The sequence below is a fragment of the Vespa velutina genome, chromosome 15 (genome assembly GCF_912470025.1).
Source record: "Vespa velutina chromosome 15, iVesVel2.1, whole genome shotgun sequence".
NCBI lineage: Eukaryota > Metazoa > Arthropoda > Insecta > Hymenoptera > Vespidae > Vespa > Vespa velutina.
In genome coordinates, this window is record NC_062202.1 from 2,072,047 (window position 1) to 2,098,577 (window position 26,531).

A 26,531-nucleotide genomic window follows, 5' to 3' on the forward strand; every position below is an offset into this window, starting at 1 on the left:
AGAATTTCACGCACTCGCACCTTACTTGGATATGGAGCCTTAGTAAAATAAAGTTAGTAGGGGTTGAAGGGGTCGAAGGGAAAGGTGGAATGAGAGAAGTAAGAAAGGGAGATGCGGAGAATCGCCAAGCTTAGCGGCGAGAAAAGAGATTCATTAAAATTCAGTTCGCATACCGTAGCGGCGCCGTTTTCCTCTTCTCTTTCTCTTTCTCTCTCTCTCTCTCTCTCTCTCTCTCTCTCTTTCATACAGATACACACACACACACACACACACAGATAGATACACACCAAAGCTAACCATTTCCTTTTCCTCATCTTCTTTCATTTCTTTCTCTCTCACTCTCTCTTTCTCTCTCTCTCTCTCTCTCTCTCTCTCTTCCTGTTCTCGTCTTTCTCATTTTATCTCTGTCTTTTTCCTCTGTTTGCATCTCCATCCTACCATCTATTTTTATTTCCTTTCCCTCCTCCCCACCCCTATTTCATTAAGCTCTCCAAAATGTTAAATCCTTATTTTTATAACATCAACGTTATATATAATTTTATATCCTCATTCTTTTGCGTTAATAAATGTTTAGTTAGTGTCTAGATTATTGTTAGTGGCATAATATTCTCGCGATAGTAAAAATGAATTTATTTGATAGCACATAATAATTATTAACAAATTAACTAACACTTACAACAACGATTATATATATATATATATGTCTTTAAGATGATAACGATGGATTGCTTAATGTATTGAATGCACACATACGCATGTTAGAAGATCACCTCGTATCTCCGTGAAGATCCTAATGGAGATTGTATGTGAGGAGGAAGTGGATGCCAAGTCGATATTATCACTAGCTAAAGCATTAGGATCATAGTATTGGCGAAATGTAACACGTGATGTATATATGCACGTACATAGATATATATCTTCGTGCTACGGAAGCTTCTCGATACATCGGAAATTCACTGATATGTATGTGTGTTTATGTCGACGATAAGGGGAAGAGAAGAACGAAGTTTGTGTACGTGTATGTGTATGTATATATATATATATATATATATTTATATATATATACTTCGCTTTTCACGTTGGTCACACATGAAAATGATAGCGATGAAAAGGAGACACGAAAAGGATGAATCCTATAACGATGTTCATGCATGAAAATATTGAGTAGTAGGGAAAAATGGTATAAAGGGAAAATTCGTACATTTGAAAGAAATTGAACTCGTGATCGACTATTTTCATTCAAGATTTATATTCTTCACCTCTTTCCATTGATTTAGAACGTTCGAACACATAGATTTAAATGGAAAGTAAGAGATTAATCAATGTTTCTTACGAATCCGTTACACTTACGAGTACGTTAATCAATTGATTCGATTTACTACGTATCTATTCAGAGCTTAAGAGGTACTTAATTTTTCAAGATGTACTCTTTATACATATGTATATTTATAACGAAGAAAAAGTACATTAAAAAGTTATACATATATTCGATGTATGTACGTACACATGTACTCTTGTATACACAACAGATATGCATAAGTATTGTGATCGTTCAATTTAAATCTTAATTTTTTCTTTTTTTTTCTTTTTTTTCCATTTCAAGATCGAGGATAATGTTCAAAAAAAAAAAAAAAAAAAAAAAAAAAAAAAAAAAGAAAAATAGATCCTTGCATTCATCTGAGAAAAATAATCGAGTTGACGATCCATAAAACATTCAAGAAAAATTAATCATTACAAGAAAGCAAATCAAACGTAATATCGTAAATTACTTTTAACGAAATATTTACTTTTAGCTTAACGAAAACGAAATAAATAAATAAATAAATAAATAAATAAAATGTCGAAATAACAATTTCATGCATTATTCAGAATACACCCAGTCCAACGAAATAAAGTCTAAACTCACCCTATCATATATTTCAGACATTATTTACCGCATGTCTTACTTTTTTTTTTCTTTTTTTTTTTTTTTTTTTTTTTTTTTTATATCTACACACGTTTTCCATCCTAAAACCGCCCTCGGCTTTTTCTACTGTAATTTCTTCATTCCTTCTTTCTACCTATCTTTCCGTTGCACATGAAGCAACGTATTGTATACGTCGGGTTATTGTGGCAACGTGTTGCAGGTTTACATACGTTAAAAGAAAGATGAAAAATCATAAAAAGATCAGACTCAGTTATATTTCCTTTCTCATATAAATATTCTATAAAGACTTTTAATTCATTGTTTCTTTTTTTTTCTTTTTTCTTTTTTTTTTTTTGTTTGTTATTATTATTTATAATCACATTGTTTAAAATAATATTTAAAGCGAATGTCATTTAAATCATATTAATATTTCAAAAGTGAAATAAAATCAATGTGAAGACTTAAGTATCTATCATATTTTCTTCTTTTTGTATTTTTATTAAATAACAAGTCTGGTTATCGATAATAGAGTAATTAAAGTGTCAAGTGACGCTACACGAAAGTAGGGTACAACTTGTATTGTACTATACATAGAGCATAAAATACACACATATACAAACACCTATTCATGATCAGGGTTAGTACGAAGAAAGGAGAGAACAAGAGCGTCGAAGGGTTAAACGAGCGGTGCTCGAGCTCACAATTACTTCAACGTTACCCTCCTAATGATCGCCTGAAAGCTTTCATTCCAACGACTCATTATCAGGAGATCGTGCTTGCACTTGCCTTAACCTTCAAACCAAAAATTGTTTTGTACTTTCCCCTCGAGTAAAGTTCCGAAAAGTGAAAGTATTCGTTCTATAAGTAAGAAACGTACGATGAAAGTTATAAAGAATTTTCTTGTAGATGAAAGGCATAAAATAGAATAGCATAAAACAGTCATTGTTCTTTCTTCTTTTTCTTAATAATTTTAACAATATTTCGATCATAAATCACGAAGAATATATTAATGAAAAATTAAATAAAAATATCTTAAATGTTATATATATATATATATATATATATATATATATATATATATATATACATATACATACGTATAATATCGAAAAGTTTTTAAATGAGTTTTTAATTACAAAAAAAAAGAATCATTTGATCGAGGAGCAATTTAAAAGCTTCCATCAAGATCGAAGGAAGGCTAATATTAATGCAAATTACATAGTTAATTAAATATTAATGTATACGGTATGAAAATCTCGTTCGACAGACTTAACGCGTAGAAGAACAAATTCGTTTAATGAATGATGCAATTACATTACAATATCTTTTCAACGATAACGATGAAAAAAAACCATTGGCATTTTACTCGTTCATTTACGTCAATCTTCGTTGTTTATTTTTTTTTTGCCAACTTTTCATTTCTCTCTCTCTCTCTCTCTCTCTCTCTCTCTATCTATCTATCTATCTATCTATCTGTCTATCTCTTTTTCTAAATCACGAGACAAGGAAGAGAGACGTCGATCAAGATGTCTTGTTGTGGCGCCATCAGATGAGACGATTCTTGGCTGAAACGTAAAAGATAGAGAGAAAAAAAGAGAGAAAAAAGAGAAGAGATATTCAGAGCGGATGTGAAGTTTTGCGGCGTGCATTTTAATGAACTCGCCACCCCCATCTTGTTTTCCAGCGGCGTGAATTTCTTCGAGCGAGTCACGAGAAGCTGGAGAAGAAGACGAGAAGGATAGTCGTTGAAGGAAGAGAAAAAGAAGGAGGAGGAAGAGGAGGAAGAGGAGGAGGAGGAAGAAAAGGAGAAGAGTAAAGATAGAAGAGGGTGGTGGCAGTTGTTACAAGGGTGGAAGAGAGAAGAGAAACGGTGGGGCGAACCGGAACCGGAAATGGCTGCGAGGTGGCTCCTACTGGCGCTCCTCGCCGCCCATGCCGCGGCTCTTCCTGATATCATTAGGATAGGTAAGTATCTTTCTAAGTTCCCTCGAGCTTTAAGGAAAAAGGATGCTTCCATTCTTTGTATACCTTGCCGATAGTCCTAAAAGTTCTCCCGGTCAAATTATAAAACGTGAATTCATTCATCACTGATTATCTTCTTATAAATTTTCTTAAAAAAAAAAATAAAAAAAATAAAAAAAATAAAAAAAAAAAAAAAGAAAAAGAGAATAGAAAAAAAATCCATTATTTTCATCAAGCTTGATCATTAATTTTCTATATTCTAGAATTATGAAGAAACATTTCTAAGGCTATTAACTAACACCCATTAGATTATTTATAAAATCTATGACTGAAAGAATCAAATAATTTATACTTATTTAAGAAAAGTAACTTTCATATGTATCTGTGTATATATATATATATATTTGTGTATGTCTGTTTGTGTTAATACTTTAACTTTATCTCGTAAGTGAAAAAGGCAAGGATTTAATACTCTCGTCAGATTAAAAGTGTTTCTTTATACATCGTTCACGAACTTTTCTCGTAATCGTTTCGATTTTCTTTTACCCTGCTCTCTCTCTCTCTCTCTCTCTCTCTCTCTCTCTCTCTCTCTCTTCCTCACTTTACACATTGTTACATTCTCAAATAGAGAAGGAGTATATCGAACAAAGCCATAGTACTAGCGGAAGTTTCTCGATAATTTAACAGCGTGTAAAGAAAAAAAAAAGAAAGAAAGAAGATAAAAAGGAACAAAAAAGAATAAATACTAGTTCGAAAAAGGATTAATCGTCGTGACGAATTAATTGCATTAAATGCGACAGCAAAAAATTGTCTATTTTATCTCTCGGATATAAATTATTGTTAATCGAAAATATACGAATTAGATTCAAATTTCGATTGATTTTTGTTTTTTTTTTATTTTCCAATGTACTACAGAAACAATTTGTTCGATCTTTCTTTGAAACATAAATTTACATAATTTACCATTTATTTCCTGAATGTACTTAATGAATATATTTTCGAAATACAACATACAATTATTTTCCTATGTTCGTTCTATCGAGGCAAAATTCATTTATATCGTTTCTATTTTGTTGTAACGATAAAGGAACAATCGAGGTTAGCCGAGATCGAAGCGAAATGGAGCATTGTGAAAGTCACGTTACGTTCTGCCTGAATGACCGCTCGACTGGCAGAAAATAATTCATTAAAAATCAATGAATATTCAAGATTTATTAATTCGAGGGTTCCTCTCGATAGAAGAAAATGATTGCTGATATGTTTCGAAAACGATGAATCCAATTGAAAAGTACTTCGACTATAAAGAGAGAAAGAAAGAAATAAATAAATCAAAATAATAATAAAAGAGAAGAAAAAAAAAAAAAAAAAAAAAAAAATATTGAATTAACTTCGGCATCGGGTTAACGTGAAAAAATCATCAATATCATTTCACTGACTTTATTGATTTAATTTTCTTAGTCACACCATAAATTTATATTTCTTTAATACCACAAAATATAACATAACGTTTTCTAACTATGATATAAACTTCACCGCGTTATATAATATTTAATTTCATTTTCAGACACCAAAGAAAAATTATATTATTAGAAAATTAAAAGAAATTTCTTGTTCGTTTTCGAAAACGATCAATCACTTTGGTCCGATCACATTGATCGTTGTTTCTTATCGTTCGTTAGACTTTCTAGTAAATTATGATGTCGCTGACCTAACGAGATTCGAGAGCGTCAACGTTAGTCCTCTACCGTCAGCTTGATTACTGCAATTTCGTTGCTATCTACCTCGATGGAAATTAATTAATTAATAGAACGAGAGAGAGAGAGAGAGAGAGAGAAGGGGGGGGGGAGACAGACATAGAGAGACCAGGTAGGTAGCTATCTATCGCGCGTATTCTATAAATCGTATGGGGTCGAGAGCTGGCACAGCTGCTCTCGCTCACAGTTACTTTATGACGTACACGAGATTAAAATCAATTTATGGCGTCGCTCGGCTCGAATCCACGAAATTTAATGTCGAGGCGTATCTTCCCTTCCCGACATTGAAAGAGCACGTTGTCTTATCTCGTCATCGTCGAAATAATTTCGAGTTTACTCGGAAGTAAGAAAACCCTTTGTCAGGAATTTTTACACTTAACTTCGCAAACTTTCTTGCTTTCCTTTCAATCGTTAGTCCTCAGCGATCATCCTTTACGTCCAAGAGAGAAATGAAAAGAGAGAGAAAGAGAGAGAGAGGGAGAGAGAGAGAGAGAGGAACTACTGAGTCCAATAGTAAAAATTTTAAAAACTAGGTCACTTATAGCATCGTTCTAGTGGACACTTAGCGAATACTTGACTTCCATATCGAGCTAACTCTCGATGATTCTGTAGTAGAAAGGTCAATAGATTTAACAAACGTTCTCTTTCTCATTAATGTTTCAGTACATCGATATAATTCCGATTTACCGAATTTTATGATTATCAATCGATTATTAATTTGCTATTTAATATATCATATAAAAATACAAAATAATTGAAGAGTTAATAAACCTTGGGGGAAAACAAAAAGAAAATGGAAAAAAAAAGAAAAGAAAAGGAAATTCGAGATATTACGTAAAGTCAAATATTATTAATAAATAAAAAAAGATAGATAATTTGTCTTTCCACTTTCTTTCTTTTTTGTTTTTTTTGTTTTTTTTTTGTTTTTTTCTTTTTTATTAGAACAAGAGAAAAATGACAAAACATATATGTAACGTATAATATAAATATAAGAGAAAAAGTGAATACAAATTTTATTCGCGGATGGATAACTTGTTGTTGGTTATGAGAAAATAAAGAAAGTAGAAATAAGACGAAGAATATAGTACTCGGTATTCCTCGTCAAAAGTATAAACCTTTAATATGGATGTATGATTTCCCAGGTGGGCTGTTTCATTCGTCTGACGACAAACAGGAAGTGGCCTTTCGTTACGCCGTAGAAAAAATCAACGCCAACAGGGACATCCTGCCCAAGTCTCGTCTCAGTGCCCAGATTGAACAGATAAAACCGCAAGACAGTTTTCACGCTTCCAAGAGAGGTAAGTCTAATAACAGAGGCATGCATATCCTTAAAAACTTAAAAGTTTAACTTTTCTTCCCGAAGAAAAGAACTTTTCTCTTAAGCAGCTGGTATGCGAACAAAAATCGTGCTAAGCGTTAAACGCTCACGTTGAGAGACGTTAAATCGTTTTTAAGTCTCATTAAGAGTGTTATAGTAATTATGAAAGTAATATGAATTAAAAATTCTAAATAGCAAAAAGAAGAAGGAAAGGAAGAAAAAAAAGAAGAAACGGAAGAGAAAAAGAAATTGAATTTCTCTTATTTTGTCTTTTTTTTTTTTTTTTTACGTATGTGATATGATTCGAATTTACAAGAAATATATTTTCCTAATTTTTTTTTATAAGCAACTTTCATAATCACCAGCTTATATGAAAATCGTTTTAATCCTTAATAATTTGTTATTTTATATATATATATATATATATTTATATATATATAAAAGTACATTTACTTCGTCTCTTCTAAAGTTCATCTCGTATAATATGAATTCGAATAGGTATTCGCAAAAAAATTGCAATTACGTCCAATAGCTCGGACTTCAGTTAAAAAGTTTGAGCCATTGCTTTGTATCAAAGCCGTTCGAATATCGAATTTCGTTTTTTTTATAATTCATTACGATCGGTACGGAGTTATTGAAACGCGTCGGATTTCAGAACGTGAAGGTATAAAAAAAAAGACATTGCTCGTTCAATTTCCCTCTCTGTCAAAAAAGATAAAAGAGAGAGAGAGAGAGAGGGAGAGGGAGAGAGAGAGAGAGAGAGAGACAGAAAACACAAAAGATAACAACAATATCTTTCTCACAAAGTGATATTTTACAATCCTTTCTGAACAATTTCGTAATCAGACCGAAACGAAGTTGAAAAGTAGGTACAATACGTTATAGGTATACTTAATATATACTAAGAGTTATATAGATCAATTATATGCTTATTTTGTAAAATCGATTCGAGGAAAGCTTATTATAGCGAATACCTATTCTACATTATTTTCGGTAATTGCATAAGAGTTCTTGCAACGTCAAAATATCTCTGTGATGTAACAATTATTGTTTTTTATCGATCTATTTCTCTCTCTCTCTCTCTCTCTCTCTCTGTATTTCTCTCAATGTTACTACTCATACCTTTTCAAAAGTATTTCCGAGTATGCGCGGAACTAACAACTATTTTGAAAGTTTGTGCCATCGTTGCCAGGTTAGAAAACAAACTGCGTTAGGAATTCGTCGTTGCCATGGTGCATTCCGCTTCTTTGCTTTCATCAACGGAACATGGACTGGCTGATGCTCATCGTAATGGCAAGTCGCGTCGTTGCTGCAGTAAGAAACTTTCTAACGTCCCTATTTCGCTGAGCTATCTCGCGTTTAGCGATTCTCGGCATTTGCTTACAGTAACAGACCCCTGATTAATTGATTAAACAAAAAGAATACACTTCCAATTTAAATATTTATATTTTATAAGAGTTGAACATCAAGTTTTCTCTCTTTCTTTCTCTCTCTCTCTCTCTCTCTCTCTCTCTCTCTCTCTCTTTCTCTTTCTCTTTCTATGTATATTACAAATTATCCGACGGCTATCGTCAGAACTAATAAACACGAAGATATAAAATTGTTTATATTACTGTAAAAATAATATTTGTCTATTTACTTATTTATCTTCTAAAAGTAAAAAAGAAAGAAAAAGAAGAAAAAAAAAGAAAAAGAAGAAAAAAAAAAGAAAAAAAGAGAAATAATAGAAATAATAATATATTTCTTATCTTTATTCCATGCTGTAAAACCCTGAAGAAACTATCAAGACATGTATACGTATTCGAATATAGAGTTCACAATAGTAGTAAAACAGGTGTATTGGTCAGACATCTCGAGACTTTCTTTCTTTTAAATTTTACCTAGCCTTTCTTATTTGCGAAGGTCCTCACGGCTAGTGTTTTCTTTTCTATCGGTATGTAGCAGTCTATTGTCTAAAAAATGGCAAGTACTATTGCTTTGTTTTTACGAGTTGGAAAAGAGAGAGAGAAAGAGAGAGAGAGAGAGAGAGAACGAAAGAGAAAAAGAGTTAACGTATACCTACTTCTTTATTCTCTCTTTCTCTCGATATCTTCGAGCTCGGAGAAGCGTGTAATACGCTTTTATGATTTTCGTTTGGCTTCGTTTCAGAATTTTACATATCATATTTATTTGTCGTTCCATGTGTACATAATATATATATATATATATATATATATATATATATATATATATATATATGTATAAGCGCTAATCCGAAGAAAATTCGCAGTTAACATCCGAGATAACAATCTATTGAGCGTATATATCTATCATTTTCAATGAAAATTAATTAAAATAATAATTGTTCTTTACCTAATCAAAGTATTTCCAAATCGCGTTACGAGAAAGAACGAAAAAGTGTATCCGAGTAAGATGAGAACTTAAATACCTTCAATCTGGTTGTTCGCAATATGTGCATTTTATTGTGCTTGTGAAAGAAATGAAAGAGAAAAAGAAAAAAAAAAAGGAAGAATGAAAAATTTCAATATAAACTAGCGTCGATTTTTATACTATTCTTTACATTTCTTCTCATTTTTTTTTTTTTTCTTTTCTTTTTTTCTTTTTTTTTTTTTTTTTTCTTTTCTTTTTTTCTTTTTTTTTTTTTTTTTTTTTTTTTTTTTTTTTTTTTTCTTTTCTTTTCATATTCTACTCTCACTAAATTTATCATCGATTTTGATTTATCTCACAAACCCTTCGACGTCGTTGTCAATTAAATTTTTAATACGTGATTAACGTTCAATTTATCGCTGAGAGTTAAATATTCTGTCAGTAAAACGTCACGTTGATATATGTCTTTCTATCTTTCTCTTTCACATAGGCATCATCGACAGCACTATTCGTCGATTTTATCGGTCGCCTTCATTATCATCTACCGTTCGTAATATCTCTACGTTCATTTTCCCTACGACGGCATTTATTATCATCAAATCGATTTATTCCGCATCTTCTCTCTTTTTCTCTCTTTCTCTCTCTCACTTTCTCTCTCTCTCTCTCTCTCTCTCTCCCTCTCTCTCTCTTTTTTTCTTTCTTTCTGTCTCTCGCTTTTTCTTTCTCTTAACTTAAAGATTACCTCTCATCTTAAACGTGGCTAGCTAACTTGAGTTGGTTCAAATTACTACTTACTCTTATCATTTAACTTAAATTAAAATAAAGCTTTTTACGAAAGAAAGAAAAAGAAAAAAAGAGAGAGAAAGAGAGAGATAGATAGAGAGAAAGAGAGAGAAAATCTAGAAAAAAGTTAATCATGCTAATGTAGCTTTATGCGTTCATTACGGAACTAAGTTAAATAAAAGAAAAGTCTTTCCTTCTTTTCTACTGCAGTTGCAATTCTCACGGATTGTTTGGTCCAGTCGGGTATGTTTATGCAAATTTGCAGTTTCAGAAAATTTTGGAAAAGGGATAGGAACAATTCTCTCCTCTGCTACTATCAACTACTTTCCTTTCTCTCCGTACTATCTCACAACGTCCTCTTCATCGTCGTCGTTACGCTCGTTTCACTTTCGCCAAGCCAATTTACTAAAACCACAGGAAAGCGAAAAGTTTCAGGTAGGAGATAGTACAATACTAAACGGATACTATGACCTGCTGCAACGATCCGCGTCAGAGATAAAAGCGGCCTTCCTAATTTCGTCGTAACTTTTAAAGCCTTTTCGGAATAGTTCCGAAATTAGGGGTCAATATATATGTATATATATATATATATACATATATATATATATATATATATGTATACGGTAGACTTACTTTTTGAAGTTCTTGCATTTTCTTTTTCTTTTTTTTCTTCATTTTTTTTTTTTTTTGAAAAAAGAAGAAAGAAAGAAAAAAGTTTATTATTATGCAGAACGAGTCCCATATTAATTTCTATAATAATATTTGAATAGGTAGATCCAATTTAATTATGAAGAAATGTTGAAGAAGGAAGACATAAGAATTCAATTATTTCATCCTGTTCTGTTCAATCATTACGTATATTCTTTGAATTTATGCATAAAATCGCTAGTGAGATTTACTAGAAACAGTACTGAGAATATCAGTGTTATGAATAACAGTGTTATGAATACTTAGATGTTGCAAGTTTTCATTTTAAAAGAAAAACATCTGAAATATCTTTACAATATATTATGGAAATGTATTAGATAATGAATTTTTAATTAGTTTTACTTAATATAAATGTAAGTATTATTTTTTTCCTCTTCTTATAATTATTTCATCCTAGGTTCTTTTTTAACTTAACTACATGTTAAATAATTACGTTACATGTACATAAGTTCAAAAGAATTAATAAATTTTTATCACAAAGAATAACTTGAAATTATTTTCATAGATTGTCCATGGTTGGTTGTTCTCGAATAATTCGATTGGGTTAGACGATTCGCACGTAAACTCTATTCGGAAATTATTGACTTCGATTTAGGCTGTATGGCAGTATGCTCTTCTCGCGTTAAAACTCGTCGATTTGTGGGTAACGATTAAACACAATCCCACGAACGATTACATGTTCGCAAGGGTGGTATGAGCACGTCGTGCTCATTAATGAGCATGCAAACACTGTGTACTGGCCTTTCAGCTTCGCAACTCACCAAGTAGACACGAATGTAACGTACTTTAAACGTAACGATTTGGTTTCATGAGGCTTTTCAATTAAGTATTCGTGCTTTTAGTGAGCTTTGGAACACGTTGTGTCGATGGACGGAATGAGCGAGTCTGAAAGAGCCGAAGGAGGTGATGGAGGGGAGGAGTTTGAATCGCAAAGTTACATGATGACACTCGCCATGAATAATGTATGTGCTTTACGCGATGCTCAAGCATTTTTTATTCTGTTAAACTCGGACAGCGATGAAAACTAGCGAAAAGGGAAAAGTGTGTAAGTAGATGAAGTCTTTCTTCAAATGTTTTATAGAATTAACGAATAAAAAAAGATTTTGTACAATATATATATATATATTTTTCTCAAATTTCTAAATCTTTCTTTTTGGCATTAACATAAAATCTAATAAAGGATATAATTAATACAATTTATGAGTATGACGTCATTAAAATTCAATGCTTTATTTTACGAGCTTCCCATTCTTTTACTTTTGTTTTTTTTTCTTTTTTTCTTTTTTCACTTAATTTAAAATTCAATAAACATGCAATTAATGTTATAACGTTGTAATAACGTACTTATAACTTACGAGTACGTTCGTCGCAAATTTGTCGATAGTTGCTACGAGTCACTTATAATTTCACACGAGTATTCGTCGAGAAGTATTCAAGGAGTCGAGTACTACTACTCGAGATAATCGCGACGTGCGGTCTCCGACCTCATCCGGAGTAACAGTGCGAAAGGGTCGACTTCGAACTACTCTACCACAACTCGATGTAACAATTTTCGATTGGTTCCACCTATATACTATATTCGTCAGCGGACATCTTAGTTAACTCGGACCTACGATTTGCCTACGCTGACTTTCAATGTAATTGCGTGATGTTTGAAAACTGAACTACGGACGAGCTGGTACGTCATTAATTATGGGTTCCTATCTTTTTAATTATATCTATATATAGATATGTATATATCTAAAATTGTACGTATCATGTTTGATAAATTATGCTGTTTCTTTCTTACCTTTTTTTTTTTTAAAGAAAGTTCGTGTAAAAATGTGTTACAAACATAATAAACTCAGAAACAAATTTGTCAAATGATTTTATTTTTCTAGCTTGTCATTAGTTATTCAAAAATAAAAAATAAAAAAGATTGAGAAAGTCTTATAAAAAATTGCAAAAACAAAAAACTGAGAAACACAAATTTGTCAAATGATTCTGCTTTTGAACTTGTCGTTCTACGTTACCTACAAAAAAAAAAAAGAAAAGAAAAAAAAAATAGAAAGAAATACTGTAGTATGACAGACATAAAACATTTCTCGCGTAATCCCTTTTTTTAGAAAATGATAAACATACGTTCGGTCTTTTCGCGAGGACCGTCGCGATCTCGTAATATCTTTGAATTGCAAATTTCTAGCTCGCTTTGCATACAACATCGCTACGTATTGTTTATGTAAACACAAGGGGACACAAAATTTGTCACGCTCCCGATGTTATCGTGAACGTTGCGTGTATAATCGTAGATACCTTGGTACTTAGTGAAATTCAAAACGCGCGTACAGCGATCAAAAAGATAAAGTAGCAAATTGTTGTAAACGTTATGAGCTATTGTTGAAGAATATCATTCATGATTTATAAAAAAAACAACGAGCCTTTGAGTAAAAAAAAGAATATTGAATGGAGAGTCTAATTTCAAAACAATGCATTATGCGTTTGAATTAAACTATTAACTTTCCGAATTGTTTTCTATCAAAATAGCGATTTTATCGTATTTTCCACAAAACGATTTATCGAATAAAAACGAAAAAGATTTTTTCGAATTTACTAGAGACAGAAAAAGAGAGGAGAGGGAGTGAGAGAGAGAGGAGGGGGAGAGAGAGGGTGAGAGAGAGATAGAGAAAGAAAGAGAGAGCTTTCATCATTCTATTTTCTTTCTTAAAATATATATAACAACGATTATGTGAAACATGATTGTTCTGAACTAAAAACGAGCTACGGTAAACGTACATAATACATCAAGAAAATCCTACGGATTGTTGTGAGAGTACCTAGTTACTTCTGGAGTTTACGAAGCTGAATAACCGTTAAGTTTACCTTTTCGTGAATCCTTCGCAGCTGCATTCATTTTTCCTACGGCTGGATTTCACGCTGGAATAAATCGGATTGAGTTTTGCAAGGAAGTTGTATTCGTACGTCTCATGCGTATCTCATTCGCTATATCGTGGAAGAAAGAGTTATTATAAGGGAAAAAGATTCTCGAAGAGAGAAGAATGAGGAAAAAAGGGTTTGAGAAGTTCATAGAATCGCTTAGAGAACTTTACGAAGTAGTAGAAAAATGGAAATGCGAAAGAGAGTACAACGTTTACGTAGATAGCTTGTTTTACTTGGCTCTTTAATCGATGAGAGTTGAGAATGCAATTATACGAGAAAGAGAGTAAGAGAGAGAGAGTGAGAGAGGGAGAGAGAGAGAGCAAGAGAAAGAGAAAAAAATAAAAAGAGAGAGAGAAAGGGGGGGGGGGGGAGAGAGAGAAAGAGAGAGAGAGACGAAGAAAGTAATTTGACAAAAGAGCCGCAAGTCCTAGTCGACGAGCTCGAAACGAACTTCTTCGTTTAAGTTCTCTATATTTTTCCAGTTTCCTCGACATTCTCCATAAGACTCCTCGTTCGTTACCATTCTTTCATGAATTTTTCGTTTATTTTTATTTAGACTGTACGCGAACACTAACTCTCCCTTCTCTAGCAACTACCAGAAAAAAACTCGTATACCTAAGAAATTAAAATAAATTTACGAGAACAAGAAACTTTCATCCAAGTAGGATCTCCTTTTTTTTTTTTTTTTTTTTTTTAGTAAATCCACTTGAAATTCTCTTTCCTATGAATACTGCGAAGCAAGCATTACTTCTGTAAGAAAATTTTGTGTGTGTGTGTGTGTGTGTGAGAGAGAGAGAGAGAGAGAGAGAGAGAGAGAGAGAGAGAGAGAGAGAGAGAAAGAGAATTTTTGCTGGTATATAATATATAAAATGTCTTTGTTGATAACATGTTAGCAAATATTTTTATGTTATCTTAGGAAAAAAAGAAATTTTTTTTGTACCAAGAATAATTATTTTTGTCCTTTTTCCTTCTGAAACGATAATACAATGGCTTCTTCTGTGAATTAAGTCAGAAAAAAAGAAAGAAAGAAAAAGAAAAGAGAAAAAAATTATTTGGACGAAGTTCGAATAGTTTTGCCAGAATATCGTCCTTACTCGGTGTTTTCCCTATAAACCGAATGAATGTTCCTCTCTCTCTCTCTCTCTCTCTCTCTCTCTTTCTCTTTCTATATCTCCTTCTTATTCTATTTTTCTTCTGGGAAGAAAATTTTCCAAGAGCAACAAACGACGACGCGATACCGTTTCGGACGTTTAAATCCAACGGGAGAAAAACTTTCGAAGCGAACTTGGAGCAATGCGTTGTTCGTAAGCGAGCGTGGAAAACTTTACCTGGTGCTTCAAATAAAAGACGATTGTCCGGTCCGAGTCAGTGACGAACTAATTGTGACGAACTCGCCAGTCGAGGAAGTTTAAACCAAGGAGAACGCGCGCTTCCTCCTTCTAGGTTTGTTTGCAAAGTTATATTCTCGTAGTTTTCTGAAAGGAGTAAAAAATGGATGAAACGGAGTGTTAATAATTATAAACTTTTTCAGATAATAATAATAATAGTAATAATAATAATAATAATAATAATAATAATAATAATAATAATAATAATAATAATAATTACATTATTCCATGATGTATAGTTACACACTCATGTTAATTAATTTAAATTTATTACAGAAGGTAAACAAAACTATACGTTCTTTTACTTAATCTTCTTTTTCTTTCTTTTTTTCTCTTTTTTTTTTCTTTTTTCTTTTTTTTTTTTTTTTTTTCTTTAATCGATTTTCTTTCACCGTACTTATTCTATATAATTGCGAAATAAAAATATATGGCTCTTTAGAACGAGTTAAAAATTAAATGAAAAGGTATCCTTTATCGTCCTTGAAATAACAATATTATTCGTGCAATTTAGAGAGATTAGGAAAAGACAGGAACAGGAGAAGGCATTTAAGTTGTGAGAATAATTGATCGTTCGGTCGAGGAAAGTGAAGGAAGTTTATCGCAAAGTAACGAGGGAATCGTTGCTCAAAGCCGATTACTCGCATCCGTTCTACGTTCTCTCCTTTAACCAGAGCAATGATCTAAGGTACTTCATCGAAGTACTTGCGGTTGTACAATGGTTACAGTTATATCGTGTTATATCGTACTCGAGAATTCCTTCGTAGAGTTCCTTATCCCGTTCACATTTAGGGATTCATTTTGATACCGATATCCTCGTCATTTCAACAACCACAAGTACAAGGAACGAACTTTTCAAACATTCTTCGATTTCATTTTTCTTCCTTATTCTTTTATATTCAAACGTTAAAAAGATTTATTAATAATGCAGAAGATAATTTTCATTTCACTATATTTCTAATATTATCAATCAACCTATCGAAATTTATACGTATCGTGCAAATTCGCTCGAGTGAATGATCCAATAGAGGTAAAATACGCATTTGTGGATGTGTTAAAGGTGATAGATAAATAAATAGATAAATAGAGAGAATGTCTGTGTGAGAGAGAGAGAGAGAGAGAGAGAGAGATGAACTATTTCTCTAGTTAGTGAAGTTCAAGATTAGAGAAATTCATTGAGTACTCTCGAAACTTTCTACACTCTACGTTGGTTCGTTTAAGATCGTCTCAGCTTCTAATCTTGAAGTCAAGAGAGAGAGAGAGGGGGGGGGGGACAGAGGGAGAGTTAGAGAGAGAATTCGACCAGCGAATCGTATTCCGTCTATTTCAACGGAAGAATTTTGGCAATTTCTGGCGCGTTGGTAATCGCTCGATTCGCAGGAACGCCGAGGAAAGATAATCGATAGGTTAGAGAATGAGAATCCAAGGGATTTGCTCTCTCGAATCCCTACGATGACCGTAATTAACTGCTGCTGCAGTTCCGCCTCGTTAAATTGCAACAGAATATGTACGTTCGTTGATTCGTATCTAGGAAGGACCCCGTATGTTGACTCGAGGTAAACTTCCAACTTTCAACGTGTTGAATCAGCTATCTTGTTTTCGAATTTCGCGCGTTACCTATGCCCTATGGTATACAGTTTATAAGGTCGAATTTGTTAACGATCAAAGTTAATAAGAGTGTACGGTAAAGATAAGAGGTCAAAGGACACCAATACGCGTTTTTGATGTTTCAATGTATGCGCCCGTGTATATGTATGTATGTATATATGTACATGTGTGTGCGCGTATGTGTATTTATCTGTTTGTTGAAAATACTTATAAGTTGCAAGGAAATTAACATTTCGAGAGAGAGAGAGAGAGAGAGAGAGAGAGAGAGAGAGAAGGAGGGAGTTACTTCACTTGACTTCTCTCACCTGAGGTTTCATCCATTCTGTCAACCCGTTTAAACATGTTATTTTGGTTACACCAACCAGCAAACGTGACTCTCGACAAAAGTTAAGAACTTACCAAATAGTTACCAAAAGTTCTACTTAAAGGACATTTTGCAAATTAAATGGTGATAATATTATAACTATAACGACCGAATGAAATAATTGCAAGTACCTTTTTCTTTTTCTTTTTATGCTTTTCAACTTAAATTGGCACGACAACAGTACAAAGTTCGAAACGTCATGAAATTTCATCGTACAATATATACACTTTCAATCGATCCATTTATTTTTCACTCGTTAGACGCGTAATTTGAATTCTTTCGTGAACGTAACGGAGTACTAATCAACGATGTCCTGTTCACGTTTTTGAGTTACGTATCCAATTATTAACGGAGGTTGGGGAGAGTGTTATAGCTCGTTATGACTCGAAATAATTAACGTTTTCGCGAAATGTACGCGCGTCGATGAATTTTGTTTTTTTTTTTTTTTTCTTCTCGATCAAACCGTTTACGAGTTAAGTAACAATAACGTTTCTAATTCAATCAACGTTGATATCTAACTTAGTAGAACTTCTGACGTTGATAACTAAATTAGGGTCAAACGGGAATATCCACGGGTATACCTATGGGTATATCTACGATTTGTTTTAGCTACTTAATTATACCTATCACGTTTTCAAATTCTCCTAACAAAGATTTCCATCGACAATTACACTCGAAGACAAGGAGAGAAGCACGCAGCTGTGTTAGACACGTTCGACTCGACTTTTGGATAGTTTCTGTCACGAGGTGGTTTTAATCAAGGAACTACGGCTATTAGAAACTCGCTACTTTGACGGTATCCATGTTGGCACGACAGAATGACTTACGTCACTTCTTTGACTCTCTCTCTCTCTCTCTCTCTCTCTCTCTCTCTCTCTTTTTCTCTGACCATTTGAAATTAATAAATTTTATACGAAGAATAACGCATTCTCGTTAATAAGGAATGAAAAATGAAATCAATTGTCTAATTTAAATTCAAAGAACCATGAATATGAACTCAATGATCTTTAATCATTTCAAGAATTTCGATGAAACTGTGTTACGCAGAACCGTTCAAAGTACCTATGAGTAACGCTATAACATTTAATTGAATTCAATTTCAGAGTGAAAAGATAAAATGATCAAGTACTATTGAAATCAACGCTTCATACCTATCACGAACAACGAAACTTTCGGCATCGTCCACTTCGGTGCAAAGCATTTAATTAGCGTTTCGCGATTTTCGATCGTGTTCGATACAATATGCGGCCTTGTTCACGGACTGGCATATTTGCGCATCGATTAGCCGCAATTTTACGTTAATCAAGAATCGAAAACGTCGAGAACACTCGTTCACCTTTCACGATGAACGCGAATCATTAATCGAGACGTCTCGTAAATAATATAACGAGTGTACTGCTTCGTTTCAATCGATATTTCGAGATAGAACAATAAACAAAACAAAGGTTATATGACGTTGATAGAATTACGATATCACGACTGGAGCATAGAAATTTCAAAATAAAAGAAGAAATAAAAGTATGATTTAAAACCTTTCGAACAATTGACCTCGAAAGCACGGAAAATGAAAGGAGTGAAGTAATAAAAGTGGATGGTTATGATGGTCTCGGTATTACAAACATTTCATAGTGATTCATTCCTTTCTTCTAATCAGCTCGATAGAGATACGAAATCATGCGAACTGATTGAAAAATATCATAGAGTACGTATTGTATAAAAAATAAAAATTATCGATAAGAAAAAAAGGAAAATAAAATAGTACAATGAAAAATATTTTACAATACGTTCCTTAAACGTTATCGTTATAAAATAATTCTGGAAATCTTTTTAAACATTATTTATCACAAATACATGTTTTTATTTTCGATTTAATGAAATGTTGAGAAGGAAATAAAAAAAAAAAATCAAGAAATTTCATCAAAAACGCATTCGTCGACGTCACAAGGATAATTTCGTATGTATACCAAATGGAATTCCTTCTTGTTTCTATCCAATCCTTCTTACGTTCCCTCCCACTACCATTCCAACTCACTGGAATTTTCATCTCATTGAGGTCTGCGCTAATTTGTATATTCTCATTATTCGGACGCAAAATGTACTAAGAAGAAAAGCAATTACTTAGGTTTCTCTCGAATCGAAAAATAGCCATTAGTCTCCGAGACATTTCTTCGGATAAAAGAAGAAGATCCTTCTTACTGGGCGAGTAAAGCTCAAGCTCTCTAAAAAAAAAAAAAAAAAAAAAAAAAAAAAAAAAAAAAAAAAGAAGGAAAAAAAAAAAAAAAAAAAAAAAAAAAAAAAAAGGAAAAAAGAAAAACAAAAAAGAAAAGCAAAGATGCAACTAAAAAAAAGTAAGTTTCGTGTTCTGTTCAAGAATGTAAGAAATGAATAATAAATTGCAATTGTGGAGAGAACCATCGAATGACGTAAGATAGGAAGAGATGACGAAGAGACTGAAAGAAAATAAAGAGGAGAAGGAGAAGGAGATGGTTAGACTGGTTGCGAAGAAGCGGTAGGCTAATCGGATTGTTAGGAACGAACTTTCTTCAAGTTTCGCAATAAGATTTCCGTTCTGGAGGTGCGGCCATCGAGAAAGTCGGCCGCGAGAGAGCTTGATTAATAAGTAAAGGCCGTGACAAATGCCGATGTTGGACTCTTTCTCCTTTATACTCTTGGAACTAACCGCTAACTATTGATTTACTTCGTTATCTTCGATCTCAAACTTCTTCATTCGAACGCTTCAACCAATGTTCTTTTTTTTTCTTCTTTCCTTTTACCCCATCTCCTTCTTATCGTTAATACGAATTGAATAGCACTCGAAAATCCATTGACAAGTACGATGAGCGAACGAATAGACACTAAAAAAAATCTTCCTCGTAGAAAAATCACGATCGAAATAAATCGAACGAGTTCCTCCTCTTTCTCTATCTCGTTTATCCAGGATCCGAGAACAATGGAGAGATCGTACGAAGCGTTGAACGCGTAGATAAATCAACGGAGATTTGCCAATGCGCAGTAAGAGGGAGAGAGTGAGAGGGGGGGGGGAGAGAAAGAGAGAGAGAGAGAGAGAGAGAGAGAGAGAGAGAGGGGAGAAAAAAACAGAGATAGAACATTGGTGATGGGAGGCATGCGTGTGGGAAGGGTCAGTAAACTTTTATAATCCGCGAGACTATTGGAAGACAAAAGGGATAAATCTCCGGTTGGCCTTCTGGTTCTCTTTTCCGGTGACGACACACAAACACAACGCGAGCACTTTCGTTACACACGTTCGTATGGCGTTAATCCGCAATTTTCCGATGCAAATGTCGGTGGTAGCGTTGCAGTTGCAGTCGATAGCTACCTGCATGGTATGATTACCCTTTATGGTGAAGAGCAGGCAATGCATTTCCTAACCTTTCCGTATAAATCAATGCATAAAGAGTGAGAAAGAGAGAGAGAGAGAAGAGGAAGGGAAGTTACGTATGTGTGAATTAGTGATCGAATAAGTATGAGTGTGTGCCAGAAAATGAATATATGTGTATGTGAATTAGTGATTGAGTGAGTGCGTTTGTGGGTGAGAGAAAGAGAGAAGATGAATGACTGTCTCTATACGCGTTAGTGAGGGACTGAATGAGTATGTGTGTGCGTGAGAGAGAGAGAGAGAGAGAGAGAGAGAGAGAGAGAGAGAGAGAAAGAGACAGAAGATATTCGCGAATATTCGTGAAAATACGCGTCTCGCATGGCGGCTTTCTCATACAAAGGTGGTAGTCGACCTATTTTACATTCAGACAGAGAGATAGAGGGAGGGAGAGAGAGAGAGAGAGAGAGAGAGAGAGATGTAGATACTCGTCTCCTTTCTACTGTCGTGACTGCTGCGGTTACGTCCGATAGAGATGTCTCCGTGAGAATTATCGAGGACAGAAATACGCGTTAAACAATGTGACGCGCGTCATAAATAAGATCCCCAATGCAATAGCTACAAGATATTATGCGAATATTTATCTGAAATCTACACAATGTAGAATGGATCCTATCAATCCGAGATTCTGTCATTGAAATAATGAATTCTCCGTAATTGAATGCTCTCTAAAGAATTTCTTCTTGCTTGATTTGTCTTTTTTACGTTCAAGTTTTTATTCTACCGAGAATATCGAACGCTATAGCTTAGTTACAATTTATTGAAGAATATTGCATAAAAATAGTTTCTTGTAAATCACGAACATATCTATGTGTGCGATTCGTATGAAAGAAACGAAAAAAAAAGAAAAAAGAAAAAAAAACGCGGCCACTTGTTCACATTCAATTTTCTATTTTCAAAAGTTATCATTAAAAAGATATATTCACTTTTTTAACGTTAACACGAATGAAATTTCATTTTATCATTATTATATTCTATCTCAGAGATTTTATCAAGGAAAATTATTTTTTCCACGCTTGGAAGGTAACATTTTCATTTGATATTTCTTATTCTTTTCAAAAATTTTATCCATGGTAGCGTGTATTAACGAATAACGTGCCAACGTGTGTTTCTTTCTTCTCTGTGTCTCTCTGTCTCTCTTTTTTCTTTTTTTTCTTTTTCCCTTTTTTTTTGTTTTTTTTTTGTTTTTTCTTTTTTTTTTTTTTTTTTTTTTTTTTAATTCTCTCGACTATCTGTAAAAATCACGGTTATACGCACGACACACAAACGATGTAACGATGTTAACGTAACGTTTCGCGCATCGTCGACGATAACGAAATTCGTATTCCATGAGACTTTATTTCGGCCGTTAAAAATCCACCGACAAAAACCATATGGAAAACTAGCATGAAAGGGTTGTGGACGTGTGTTTGGGAATGCGATCTACGAGTTAGGGAAGCTATTAAAGAGAGAAAGAAAACGAAACGGTAACTCGAACCCTTCGCAACGGGAAAGGACCTAAAATTCTCCAACGGGCAAATGCTTTGACCCTGTTAATCTTTCGCGAGATTTCAACGCCCGAGAAATTTACATAGCCGTGGGATTTTTATCGTACTAAAGGCCATCCACCTTAGTCTCTCTCTCTCTCTCTCTCTCTCTCTCTTACTCGTGCTAAGCCTCAGAAACTGTTGGGTATCCTTGTCTTTTATACAGCAGTGAAGAGAACGGTGTTAAAACCCCGAGGTGGAGAACGGAGCATCGATTTTTCATTAAGCTTCAACCCTCAACCTCTTTCCACCCTCTCACCCTTCTCTAGTCGCTTCACTTCTCCACCTTCCCCTTTACGAAATGTCTCTACTTTGCATATACGCTGCCTTGCCTCGTTTTCCTTCCTCAAAGCCGCAGCATCGTGAATCCTTGTTCGCCTTCTGACTCTTTCTTTTTCTTTCTTACTTTCTTACTTACTTTCTTCCTTTCTTCTCGGGATTGTAAATACAACTTAAATTTACTTTTTCTAGGTCAATGCAATTGGAAGAAATCATTGACGATATTCTGTGTCTCATTTCGGCAATTTTAGTAACTCGGAGATTTTTTTTAATTCTATATAATTGTTCTATTTTTTTTTTCTTTTTTTTTTTTCTAAAATATCTTTTTCTAAAATATTTTTTTATTTTGATCTAAAATATTATAATTTTACTTGTTAAGAGAGACAAATACTAAACAACAATAATCATGATGTAATATATAATAAACATTTAATTTTTTATTATATTGGTAATGAACATGATGAATTATTGTTGAAATTGATTACTACGTAACTTTTGTGTTATTTGATTTAACAATGATTTAACATTTATAAAAGATGTAAAAACATACTAGTCGTTCGTTATGAAAATTGCTTAAATATTGAATTATGAGTAAAATAAATAACTCCGTTATAATTAAATAATTATGAGAAGGTAGAGTATAATATCAGTAGTTATGAATAAATAATTATTTAGTTGCATATAAAGATTATTTCGAACAAATTTATAAGCCAATATATAATTATAGGATATTTAATTAATTGTTTTGTTTAAAACTGCGAATATTTATCATATATAGATTTATGTAAATACGATCATTGATTTAAGGAATGAAAAGGGATACAGAAGAATCAACATAATTTTTAAAATAATGCTAAAACTTTTAGATAGGTTATTCTTCATCGGTCTTCATTCCATACTTTCTTACTACTCTATTCGATCGAATATATTAACGTAGATAGTAACGATAGTTCATTCTTTCCTTTCTTTCACAAATCAATAAGTTCTGAAAAGTTTTCTCTCTTTCTCATTCTCTCCCGTTCAATTTAATATCCAACCTACTGCTATGAGACCGTCGAAATGTTGGAAAAATTAACAGACTCTAGGAAGAGCTCTCAAGAAAGAATTTAAAAAAAAAAAAAAAAAAAAAGAAAAAAAAAGATATATATATATCCTAACTCTCATATGTACTATACAATGAGCCATGAAAGTATTCGAGTGGTATTTGAAATTGAAGAACTTTTTCTAACCTGAAATGCTTTGAATTTTGAAGTAGATACAGGAGAAATTAATATCTTAAGCGCGAAGTATGTCAAGAAGTCAGAGAAAAATAGTAATGTATTTTGAAAGACAAAGAAGAAAGAAAAAAGAAAATGTAAAATAAGCTTCCTGCGTATCTTTCCTTTTGTCGAAATACTTTCTAAAAATTATAATTAAAAATAATAATGAAGATATTTTTCTTTTTTTTTATATATATATATATAAATTTTTACATCACTTTTATAATTAATAACTCGATTTTTAATTATTTTAATATGTATGTAGGTATATAAAATGTTCAAAGTTATTGTACGATTATTCCTTTAAACCCAAGTTCATTTTTTTTTTTTTTTTATGAGAACTTTCGATCTCTCATCTTACACATTTACTGTCTAACGATGTATTAGGGGGATCGGAAAGTAATGTCGTTTCTGTGCATGTCGATATTTGATTGTGATTAAAAATAAAAACTTGTTAAAAATTTATTCGTTTGAATTTAATTTAAGAAAGCGACATTACTTTCCGGTCCACCTAATATATATATATATATATATATATATATATATATATATATATACACGTAGATATGTACGGTATGTCATCGTTATTACCGGTCAGACGTACGAATTTTTACCGGTCGTCGATACGATACGATAGATTTACGAGCGTAATTTCAGCAGGAAAATTACTCGAGGCTTTTACGGCGATCAATATATCAGAACGAACGCGGCCGAAATGCCGGATAAAGTTTCTCCACGATTTTCTCCGCTTTCTCGAATGCACCGACCGTGTTCTTTCGATCGTACTAACATTCTGGCACTGTACTAACTTCCGTTCGGCATAGAATCGACGATATCGTTCCTTTAATGAGACGTTATATACAATTTTTGTATGTTTATCGATCATCAAATCACGTCTATTCGTACGATTGTACAAAAAGATCCATTTTTTTCTCTCAAAACTTTACCTACGCGATTTCTAATCCTTCAATTTATAATCACGATATTGTTTTGATTAAAAAAAAAAAAAAAAAAAAAAAAAAAAAAAAAGAAAAAAATAATATAAAAAAAAATAAAAAACAATCTTTCAAACTCAAAATGTATAAGTTATTGCGAATTATTTCATATTCATTAAGAGAAACAAAAAATAGTAAAATAAAATAGAACAACAAATAGTATTTACGAATCTCAAAAGTAATCCATCGATTGTGCCACACCCAATTGTTGTACTTGTACTCTCACTGTTGCTTTCTTGCAACATCGTCGAAATAGCATCGTCCTCGAGATACCTTGGGTACTGCAAAGTCTCGTAGATTTTCCTGGTGCATCGGGAAGGAGAACGACGAAACCGGTAAATACATGGAATCGAAGCTTTGGCCAAGAGATGGTGTAAGCTATCTAAAGAAATGGCCAACTCAGTTTCCATTTTCTTTTTCTCTCCTCCCTTACTCACTATACGGGCGAACTTATACCTTTTCTACTATTTTTATTCCCTGGACATAGCCACGTTTCTTTACGATAACCATGTGCATGAATATAAATTGGAAATCCTTCAGTGGACTTCATCCAACCAGTTTCTTTTATAATTTCATCTTATTTTTTCTGTTTTTCTTTTTTTGCTTTGCTACTTTGTATATTTTTCATCTTTTTGATATTTTTTCACTTTTCTTTTTCCTTTTTTTCCTTTTGGTTTTTCTTTCTTCTTCTTTTTTTTTTCTTTTTTTTTTTTTTTTTACATCGGCGAACAAACGTTTTTTATGCGTCATTCAAATTCGTTTTCGAACGAAAATTTCTCGTGATCTTTTTCTCTCTCTCTCTCTCTCTCTCTCTCTCTCTCTCTCGCTCTCTCGCTCTCTCTTTTTTGCCTTTACAAAGGAGTCACACGAACGCTTTAACCCCAGCGAAAGTTTAAATTAAATATCGATGTTCCACGTTTGCTTGAGGTCGAACCTATCCCTGCACCGTATGGCCCCCGTTATGATGATGTGAAAGAGTGTTCGGAAGTCGCATTTATCACGAATGAAGACAGCTGAACGATTTAATTTATGTAAGTAACGTGCTCGTAATTCCTTTGACAAATACTATTTCCAAAGTTGAACTTTTCTTCACGATAAAACCTATTTAAGCGTAATTATTTCTATTCACGATATGATCGTACGCATGTACGTGATGAATATGTGTGCGAAATAAATCATTATAACAAAATAAATTCATTTCGGATTCGTAATAAAGTAATTAAATCATAAAAATATTCGATCATTTCAATTTGAATGAACATTTTTAATAATAAAACGAAAAAAATGGATCAAGAATTTAATAAACAAGAAAAAAAAAAAAAGGTAATAAAATATCCACTTTATATTCGAATGTATTCATTGTTAAATCTATTAAATGACTTATGATTGAACTAGGATCAATCGAGTTAATCAATGATCGTTCGTAGCTCACATTCATTTAATTCGATAATAACGCCGTAGCTCGATTGTGAGGATATTTTCCAATTCCAATTATCCGATTATCGAATCTTCTGATTATCGATGTACTGCACTAGGTGTAGAACCTAGTGCATACAATGATTGAGTGTTCGAAATTGGGTTCATGGAAGAGCATACATTTCAGACGCTATACCTATAATAGATCAAAGGGAAATGCGTATTGGGGAAACTAATTAGTTATATCTTCGTTTGTCAGGATCTCTTGCATTGCTTCTCTATATACATCGATGATGAATTCATTAATTGTAATTGACATCGTTAAATAAGATAATACGAAGAATGTTTAATATATAGCGTGACAAATGTAAAGAATCACTCGATATTACTAGAATATAAAAATATAAAAATTATAATAATCAATTTTGTTGCAATCTTATATTTATATTCCATTATAGGATTCATCATTTTAATTGATGCATTTATACGTGCATATATACATATATATATATATATATATATATATATATATACACATGAATACATACATTCATACATATATACCATATATACATTCATTCATATACTCAT

At 32.8% G+C, this 26,531-nt stretch overlaps 1 protein-coding gene across 14 annotated transcripts in view; it reads left to right on the forward strand.

The window, feature by feature from the left end:
• LOC124954537 (glutamate receptor ionotropic, kainate 2) overlaps positions 1 to 26,531 on the forward strand; it is a 219,317-nt gene that overhangs the window by 82,812 nt on the left and 109,974 nt on the right. For all 14 annotated transcript variants that reach the window (XM_047507630.1, XM_047507627.1, XM_047507631.1 and 11 more), the window contains 2 exons: positions 3,591 to 3,871; positions 6,765 to 6,920. In XM_047507630.1, coding sequence (XP_047363586.1) covers positions 3,799 to 3,871; positions 6,765 to 6,920 — 229 coding nt within the window. In that variant the 5' untranslated portion in view covers positions 3,591 to 3,798. The remainder of the gene's footprint in view (positions 1 to 3,590; positions 3,872 to 6,764; positions 6,921 to 26,531) is intronic.